At 34.0% G+C, this 10,000-nt stretch overlaps 2 protein-coding genes across 9 annotated transcripts in view; both read left to right on the top strand.

Annotated features, from left to right (window-relative positions):
- Positions 1-7,907, top strand: part of LOC122253474 (uncharacterized) — a 25,644-nt gene extending 17,737 nt beyond the window's left edge. For 3 of the 8 annotated variants that reach the window (XM_086554025.1, XM_043016582.2, XM_043016579.2), the window contains 4 exons: positions 882-926; positions 2,054-2,282; positions 3,529-3,605; positions 4,155-7,907. In XM_086554025.1, the coding sequence (XP_086410151.1) occupies positions 882-926; positions 2,054-2,282; positions 3,529-3,557 (303 nt within the window). In that variant the 3' untranslated portion in view covers positions 3,558-3,605; positions 4,155-7,907. The remainder of the gene's footprint in view (positions 1-881; positions 927-2,053; positions 2,283-3,528; positions 3,606-4,154) is intronic. The other 5 variants (XM_086554026.1, XM_043016583.2, XM_086554024.1 and 2 more) reach the window with 3 other exon arrangements.
- Positions 7,908-9,804: 1,897 nt separating this feature from the next.
- The window catches only part of LOC122253476 (uncharacterized), a 9,509-nt gene continuing 9,313 nt past the window's right edge, over positions 9,805-10,000 (top strand). The window contains exon 1 of the mRNA XM_043016584.2: positions 9,805-9,953. Within this exon, the coding sequence (XP_042872518.1) occupies positions 9,931-9,953 (23 nt within the window). The 5' untranslated portion in view covers positions 9,805-9,930. The remainder of the gene's footprint in view (positions 9,954-10,000) is intronic.

The raw sequence follows: 10,000 nt of genomic DNA, 5'->3' as shown, positions 1-10,000 counted from the left end.
ATTCAAGGTTAAGCCAATCAGTCATGTCAGATAGGCCTATTAAGTAACTCCTTGAAGACTAAGCTCTTGTGGAGCCATCTATTAGTAGACAAAATTAGTGGAATAAAACCACACTGGGCAATGCATGCCTCCTATCATCAATGGGTTAACATAGGATTTGTGAGTGTAGATAGTGGTGCATTCTGTAATTTTATTATGCCTTTATTTTTGTTCATCTTTCATAAAAATAGGTATGATGTAGATTTGCAGCTTCTATTTTATACTTTTACTCTTGTTGTTTATGTCAGTCATTAACCCACTCACGACGGGGGCATTCCAGCCTTGCATGTCACAATGCCGGGGCTTTCGAATGCTTAGGCCTAAATCAATTAAATGGCGGGCACCATATTGTGCCACCCGGCCACCGGGCTTTTGAATGAGCGGTACAGTAGTGTACCACCCGTCCAGAGAGGGTTAATTTTGATATCTGGTATGATTATTTTATTAGCTTCTGTTGGGTTATTTTGTAGCTAGTCATTGGTGCATGTGATGAGAAACTTCTGAAGTGGACTCTTTCAAGGAAGTTTCACAAAGCTTCATGATAAGCCAATCAGTTATTTAGTTTTCCCTTCCCTCATTTTTTTCTTGTTCTCATTTTCTCTCTCTCTTTTTTTTTTTTTTTTTTTTTTGAGACTGTCCTCAAGCCTTCATGAGTTCTGCTCTGCATCCTATTGTTGGAAAAAAAATCCTTTATTACAATGATTGAATAATAATTAGCTTCTTTGTGACTAAAATGGAATTCAGCAAAGTTATGTCAGTATGATTTTACTTATAAAGTTTGGGAGAAGAAGAAAGTTAATATGTTTCCCAGGTCATTTTGTCTTCTGTGAAATCTTTTGCAGGTGATATACACACAAGACTTGGGTTCACTTACAGGCGCTAGTAAGGTATTTAATACTGAGATTTTAAAATGTTGGTCTTCTTTACATGTGATATTTCCCCTGGTACATGAATTAGTAAGAAGTAAAAAATTGTAGAATTAAAGAATACAGGTCTGCAATTGACTGTCTGTAGATGAATAGAGAGGGTTTCAATCTAGAACTTTGATCAGCTGACATATCATATTGGAGAGTTCCTTCATTCGAAAGAGACGTTTTAGAATTATAGAAAAAGTATCATTTTATTTCTTTAAAGGCATGGGTAATGGTGTTCACTATTGGCCATTTGTTTAAAATTTGGGTCAATTGACTAACTTTCATATGGCTGTCTGCTGAAGCAACAAAGCTGTATTTTGTTTATTTCTTAATTTTATTTTATTTTATTTTTAATAGAAAGATCAGAATACTTATACATGTAATATGATACTATGACATATGTGATTCACAGTTGATTAATTGATTACTGTATTTGGTTTCAATTTGTTTTAGTGTGCTTTGGCATTTCTGTTACTGTGTACTTGGAGATTTTTTGCTTGTTCATTGGTAAAAAAATCATTTGGATTCTATTGCCAGTGAATAGACTTTCACACCTGTTATAATTCTGACAGTGAGATATAAAGTTTCAGTCTGAAGCACTATTTCCCCCCAAGTCCTTAAGTCCTTTGTAATTCATAGGTGGGAGCAACTTTTTTTCTAAAAAGTAATTGTGATTAGAATGTGTAAAATTGCATACCATAAGAATGCAACTTTTAACATGCTTTTGTATATATTCATGGTAAATATGATCTACACCATAATAAAATTATTGCCTGTCAAGGAGCATACACAAGTCATTCTGCGGCAGCCAAAAAAGGATTGTTTCAATGTTAGAATTAATTGTAAATATATTGTTAGATTTTTCTGTTAATGATGGATACTAATCTAAAGAGCAACTACAGCTCAAAAATATGTACAGTGGAGACTCATTTTTGTCATTTGATGCATAAAGTGCTTAAACATAACTTTGAAATTATGAGAAGTTAAGTCAGTCAACATAAAAAGATCTTGTCTCCAACTCATCATCATATGAAAATGCAGAACTATGAAATTGTGCACCAAGCATCGAGAGAGATTTAAGCTTGGATTTTACATTACAGGTTGGTGCAGACATGCCTTGCTTAGGTGACGTGGAAGAGGATGATGGTGGAGTTGGAACTGTGCCAACAGAGAGAGTAGATGGAGAAGGAGAAGGCGAGGAGGAGCTTGATGAGTCAGGCGATGGTACCACTGGGGAGGACACGGGCAAGCGGCGGAGACAACCTTCACAAAAGATGATTGAAGCCATGGGTATGCTGAAGAGGAGAGTTTCAGAGTCCCCAACACAAGGTAACTCCTTTTCTATATGACAAAGAGGACTATTGTGGTTATTGCCTCTTAGTGTGTGGGAGGGAAAAAAACTACCAACTGGATATGTGTACAGGTCATACTAGGTGAGCCCAAAACAGGATTCCCATTTCTGATAGTCTGAGATGACAGGATATGAACAGCAAAGGTGATGGACAAGGTGTACAGCTAGCACATGTACCTTTACAGTTATGGGGAAAATACTAAACAAATTAACCCCCACCTTCCCTTCTCGTTTAATCAAACCCTCAAAATATCAAACCTTTGCAGCCATACTCAGGCTTTAACCACACATCCACAGACATGGCCAGGAAGTTGCATGAAGCCCAGCATTTAGGGATTAACCCATTAACCCATTCATGCTAGGGTGATTCCGGCTCTGAATGGTCAGGTTTTTGAACGCATAAGCCTAATGCCTCGGGATTCTCGGGCGCACAAGCTGCGAGCCTGTGCTGTCCGCTCGCTCACCCCGAGTGCCAGCCTTGACCAAATATCTCATCGCCGGCGTCTGACCCAAAAACCACGAGACGTGTCAGTACATCATCCGGCGCAAATGGGTTAACAACGGATGACGTGATATTATATCACAGCTTAGCAAGTCATCCAGCTGGGAATGCAATATCACATCATGGCTTTTTGTAAGGCCAACGTTAGGACTACACATTTAGAAATACCTTGGTGTTGTGTCCGAGCAGATCTATAACTGCCCGGCATTATTGAGTTGATAAAATTAGAATTTATTTTAACCTCATCGTCCCAAATTTAAGCGTTGTAGGTGTAACTTGTGGTTGTTGCATGGTTATCTTTAGCCTAACCATGATGGGTTTACGATGTATATTTGTAGAAAATAAGATTTATATTAGCAGTGTTTATAAAGCATTGAAAAAAAATAAAAGCTCTAATTCATCCTTGTTGGCATCAAAGGTAGATATCCCATAAAGACCAGGATAGTGTGACCCGAATACCAGATGTTAAGCTTCATGCAATAATCTTTACACATTAGCAAATATATTTAAAAGGATTTTATATGTTTTAATTGGTCAGTTACTTTTGCTTTTAAGTTTCATCATTTCTGTATTTCATTGGCACTTTCATATTTTGTGATATACCTAAAAAATCTAAATATGGTGATATATCCAGTCATGGTAAGATTTAGATGGTTCATATCCAGTCAGATGGTGCATGTTATTGAAGTGCAATCGATAATTCTTTATATTTTTTGTTTCAGGTGGGAGAGGTAAAAAGTTGAAGAACTAAGTATTCTGACTTCACTTTCTGCTGAGTTTTTGTTTAGAGTAAGTTCAGGTTAGTATGTACCCTTTCTGTTTCCACTTTTTTTATAGCAATATTATTTATTTATTTATTTTTATTTATTTATATATATATTTATATTTACTTAACTATTTTTTATTGTAAATAGCCCATAGATCAAAAAGTCAATTAATAGTATGTAAGAATTACTAATTCCTGTATCATGTAGCCCATACACCAAAAAGTTCAATGCAGTTAGGTGTGTAAGATAATTACTAATTTCTATGTTATTAGTGATTTTAATCATTTTTAAAGACAACTCAAAATTACTTGTTACTTTTATTTTATAAAGACAATATGGAATATTCCTTTGCAATATTGATATTTTTTAGTAACTGTAAAATATTATGTTTTTTGTTTTCTGTTATTCCTTACAGTATATTTCATAAGTGAAGGGAAAATTGCAAAGAAATGACATTCAGTTAGAATAGAGTTTTTAGTTAGAATAGAGTAAGAATTAACAAAATCCATATGAAGTTTATTAGTTGCTTTCAAATCTTTATCCACCCATGCTCTGGTATTAAGACTAATTTTCTCTTTCAGACTTTGGGGAATCTTGCAGAAGGCAGCAGTTGTGTTACTGTGGATCTCAGTCGTACATTTCCTAAATTACTTACAGCTCATGTTACGTTATCGGAGCTCTGTTGTTATTTAGTTGTTCTCTCTGTAGTTGCCTTCATATGTTTCCTGTGAGTCCTGTTTGTAAATAAAGGTTTAGCTCAAGATAGATAGCATGCTTGAAATCCTTACTCTGGTGAGCATGAAGTATTTCAGTCTACCAATAGATACCAAATATTTTTTTGAGTGTTATTACTTTTTTTTAATTCTTTTTTTTTTCAATCTTTCTTTCTTGTCTCTTTTTTGGCAGTTGTCACACCAAAAGTTTGAGATATGCATGTATGTTGTATGTTAGAGGATGGAATAACCAGCCGAGAAGAAAAAATCCATTGAGAAAAATGCACTGAGGTGTTTTTCCTTTTCTCTTTTCTTGTATTTAATTATCATTAGAATTTGATTCATTCTCAGAGTTCTCAATGGATAAACAATTATCAACCCAACTTATCTCAGCTGTTTATTGGTGTCCGTCTTCTATATCTTTTTCTCTTTTCACTACAAACTCTCTTTCAATTTATTATTCTTTTTTATGTAAAATTCCCATTATTTCTTCATCTTTTTTTTCTTTTTCTTTAAGTCATGACATGGTCTGGATGCCAGAGTTTACTTTCTACTTGGAGGCTTTTGTGTCCCAAGATTGGCTCTGCATTTTGTTAAGGAAAGATATTTTGAAATTCTTCTTCAATTATGTAGGCTATCTTAGTAGGGGACCAGTTGCAAATGTTCAAGAGCAGAGACACTTCTGCTACTTCATGCTGAAGGTTTCTTGTTATCCCAGATATGCGGTGACATTCAAGAGTGTATTAATTATACACACACGGGCAGAAAATTGGAGTTCACCATAAGGATTTAGGGCTGGGAAAATCTCCAGTATTGTGTTGTAACATTCCCAGTGCCTCTTTAATCATCGGTTCTATAACCGGTTAAGATTTGATGTAATTGCAATGAGAAAGGTGAAACAGTCTTCTATTCAGAGTTATTTTAAGAAAGAAAAATGTAAAAATAGTTGATCAGTATTTGATCACTTGTAGAGTTTAATCATTCCAGCAATTGGCCACAGTTTATGGATGTAACTTGACTGGTACAAAAAGGATGAATTAGTGTAATTGGTGATACAGATTTCTTGAGAGTTGATAAAAGATGTGTGCCTGTGCAAAGCAGTGTTGCACTGCCACTTAGAATGAAGCAACAGTTAGTGAGGACACCATCATGTTCTTCTGTTCTTACAATGTATCATGTCTTAGGATTGGTATGTAGTCACATATTATGATGCGATAATATCCATGTTTTCTGTTCTTTTGTAGATGTGTGTGTGCATATTTTGTCATTATAGCATTTTCAAAGGAGTATCAGTTGCTGTATCATCATGCTCCACATATCCAATTATCAGTCCCTTTAAAGGAAATGACAGTGAATAAATGCACCCGATATCTGACAGATGTACTAAATGGTATATGATACAACATAGCAATCTCATACACATCAGTCCTGAGTGCATGATTTGTTTTGTAAAGTGATTTTTATTTTTATTTTATTTTATTTTTTTTCTTTTATTTTTTTTTTTTTCTTTTCTGTCTCTTCTCTCTCTTGTTCTACTCTCTCCATCACATTTCATTGTCATTTATGAGGGAATGTTGAAATATCATGTCAGAAAAATCATATATTTATTTTCCTGTTTTTCTCATAGGTCATCTGTGAATTATTTCTGTAGAATTTTTACAGTCAAGCTAAGATCATCTATATTGCTCCAAAAAGCTTTGCCATTGTTGTACAGAAGGAAAGTAAATCTGTTTTTTTCTAGTATAGACAAGAAATATAAGATTTTTTATTATTTTTATTATTATATTATTAGCAGCATGTGAATCATTCCTCTCTTTTCTTTTTCTGTTCTTCCTTTTCTTAACCTCTTTTTATCTTTTCTTTTCTCCACCTTTTCTTTTTTTCTTTTCAAAGTTTTGCCTTTTAATTTTTTTCTCATTACCAGTTCTGCATTCTTTGCTGATCAAAGATTTGAACTCTGAGGACATGTTATTGGATCATGTTACAAGTTCTTAGGTGACTTTGTTATCCACATATTAGTCAGTTAGGATGTACCTGTTCTTTGTTATAATATGTAAGTGGATTTACTTAGCATTATATTGCAAGAAAAGAATATTCAATGTAATATTTTACAATGGAAATGACTACAGCGAGTACTACCTATGCCTTAAAGACTGAAAAAGAGACTTGTTTTTTCTATAAATAATCAAATGTACTACCCTGTAAAAAAGAATATATATACTGACTATGAAGAAAGGCAATGGACTTTATTTTTACTTTTTTATTTATATTCATCACACAAAAAGATGTCCATCATATGTTTACCTTTTCTCAACTGATTTCATCCCTTTTTAAAATTTATTTTTATTTTTTTATTTTTTCCTCTATTTTTTCAAGTAACGAAAGCTTAATTTGCATTGAAGGCAAAAATAGTGTGCATTGATGTACAAATTGACTATGTGCTGTGTTAATATATTCAGTCCCAGCTTTTTGCTGGGAACTTGTAAGGTTTATATATGAAACATAAGTGAAATAAATAGCATTCTGCCGAAAATATTCTTTTAGCCCTTATTGTCTCTATCCCGTGCTAGGAGACATACCTGGTTGTCTCCACCAGCCATCACCTATGCATCATATCCTTTATCACCATCAATATCAAGTAGATTAATGGCCAAATCTTTACATATCTGTCATAGAAATAACATCTGCAACCCACATTGATATTTGTACTGAGCATTGTTGTACTGATACAAGACATCATGATTCATGTATTACCTTTACATACAAAAAACCTGTAGGTTCACATTATTGATAAATTAATATTCTAGGAAGAATGTCGTCCATGATGCCTTTAAGTTTTAGATAACATTTTACTATTTTTTTCTGTCATTTTTCCTTTCTTTAATTTTATGTCAAATGCCAGTAACAGAGGGATGTTCTGCATAAGGTAACAGAAGTTATCATATTTTTTGCATATGATAATAATTTTATTTCTTTTCCTCCTCACTCTCTGTGTTGAAAGATGTTTTGGATCCAACATTTTAGCACTGTTCATTGTAAATAAATCATATTGTACCTATCACCCAAGTTTATGCTGTAAGTATTGGTCAAGTGATGTTGACATGTAATGTATAAGAAGCATTCAAGAATACCAATTACTGTTGTCTAATATCCTAAGTGCTCATTTCTCTCTGTGTTTTCACCGGTGAAAAAATGCTTCTCATTTGTCATCATGTCTCACTGTTTAAAACTGAAATAAAAAGAAAACCAAGGGCCAGGACAGCATTGTTGGCTGAGCAACAGAAAAAATGTTTGACATTTAGTGTCAGGCACTTAAGTGTTTGTATTTGACACAGTATCATATTTTGGAGATGGAGTTAATTTATGAAAAGTTCAAGCTGTTAAGGTGTTACTGGATGTTACCATTGCTTCATGTGTGAAGAGCATCAGCAGGCAAGATTTAAGGAAAGAAGAAAGTTAGAAGGTAAAAGCAGTGCCATCAGATGTGCTTTTAATTCACCCAAAACCTAATTAGAAGTTGTATATGGTACATGACTGTGTCTCTTGGCCATCCATCTTGCTAAGGAGAACCAGAAAGGTGTGGCATGTAGTTACTGTATCTACAATTAAAGATAATTGTAATTTCTGATCTTTATTTACCTACTTATCCCAATAAAAATCCATGCATATTTTTTGAAGGCAAAAGTCTTCTATAAGCATTGGCAGACCTCATTCCTATGTTATTTTTAAAAATAATAATAGTGACAATTATCCTACAACAAATGTTTTCACAGGGCCAATAATAATATGGCTGAAATTTGAGCCAATTCTCGATCATATAATTGGCTTTTCAGCGTTTATGAACATCCCTACTTGCCCTAAACCATATTTTTTTACGATTGGCTTTTCAGCGTTCATGAACATCCATACTTAATCTAAACCAATTTTTTATCGAAGTAAATTTATTTCTACCAATTTATAATACTGGTCAATCGGAATATTGGGAATTTTGGGTGGAAAAATGCAATATTGTTGGATTTATAAACATGAGAAGAGAAAACAATGATAACAAAGGAGGCTACCATCATTCCCTGATTATTATTTTTTATGAAGAATGGCCAAAAGTAATTGGTAAATAGCCTACTTCACCATTCCTTTATGTTCTTGTGTTTCTTACTCTTCTCTACACATGTCACTGCAGGGTATACAGATATACGAGGGTATCCCTACTCTGCCATTGACATAGTCATCTTTCCGATACCACCGTTGCAAGGTGACAAGGAGCCGTAGTACTTATAATATGAGCACACTTGCAGGGCAAAGGATGTGGCAATCGATCTAATATTCGATAATGCGTATAGACTAGGTGGAAACAATGCGACTCAGGATGGGACAATGCGGAGACGACGGGAAAGACCACGGAGCGAAAATGGATACTGCTGATAGTACTACAATGGTTAAAGAAAGAATGCCATAGTAGTAGGTGTCGTAACTCGCTTATATATAAATTTAAGTGCGTGTGTATCTAAATAGTTCCTTGAAACAAGAATGTAAACAGTTTATGATAATAATGCCAATTATGACATGGAATACAATGACAACGATAAGTATCATTATCAGGATTATTACATATGACTATTCCTTATGATATTGCTCTCATCAAATGCTAGCAAAGCATAAGATTTTAATTAATAAATAATTCAGAATTATTGTTACTTTTGTTGATATCACTGCTATTTGCATCATGATGTAGACAATTGCTTCATAAAAATAATACGGGGAGCCGATTTCAAGAGTGGTATTATTTCATTACCACCACCTTTATTCTTACCTTTATATTTCTACATGATTTTGTTTGATGATGCATAGTCCACGGTGTTTTTCAAGATGATATTTATTGCATTGAGCGTCACTGTTATCATTTTGGAATTGAAGATGTATGAAAAAAACATTTGCTTGCCGTGAATTTTTTTTTTTTAATTAACAGTATTATTTTCTCTATACAATTTCACAAATGAAAGAAACTATTGCGCTATCCCTATTCCATTAAGTGATCTAGAGAGACTGTCTATTGTTTGGCAACCATGTTAAGCACTCGATGGAGCAGTTCAGAGCGGCAAATAAGCTCTATACTGTCCTACAATCTTCTTTACAATACCAAGAGGTTAACAAACGTCCGCATTTAAAATGAAGCCTACTGCGAACTTTTCTGGGGTTGATTTTAGAAAACGTGATTTGAATTGATTGGACAAAATCAATGCCATTTTAAAGAAAAGCTTTGTGAGACTAACAAAAAACATTCTTCAGTTCAGAGATTTGCGAAGACGTCCCTTCGCCCTGGCTATATGCACGAGGTCATGAACATTCTTCAAAGTAGTTACTTGAGTGGTACAATGAACCCAAAAATATATTTTTTAAGCTCGTTATCCTAACATATGTAATTGGTCAAGAATACACAATACATCATTTCTAAACAATGACCTATTTCATCGAAATTATTATAATCAACCACCAATCAGTGATACGAGAAAAAATAAGAGTAAAACAAATTTAGTCTCGTTGTCTCCGAACGTTTGCTATTTGTTTACCTGGAAGGAAAGGTCGTGGCCCAGAAATTGTAATAACATTATTGGGCATAATATTATTGCATGGCAATCACACCAAAATGTCAGCAAGTGGAGAAAAGCAGTGAGTTATCGTCCTCTTTTCTGATTGATTATCAAACTTATGTATCC

The sequence above is a fragment of the Penaeus japonicus genome, unplaced genomic scaffold (assembly GCF_977035675.1).
Source record: "Penaeus japonicus unplaced genomic scaffold, GWHDUDI00000001_assembly GWHDUDI00000029, whole genome shotgun sequence".
NCBI lineage: Eukaryota > Metazoa > Arthropoda > Malacostraca > Decapoda > Penaeidae > Penaeus > Penaeus japonicus.
Note: the sequence above shows the minus strand (reverse complement) of the source record. Positions and strands in the feature narration are given on the sequence as shown.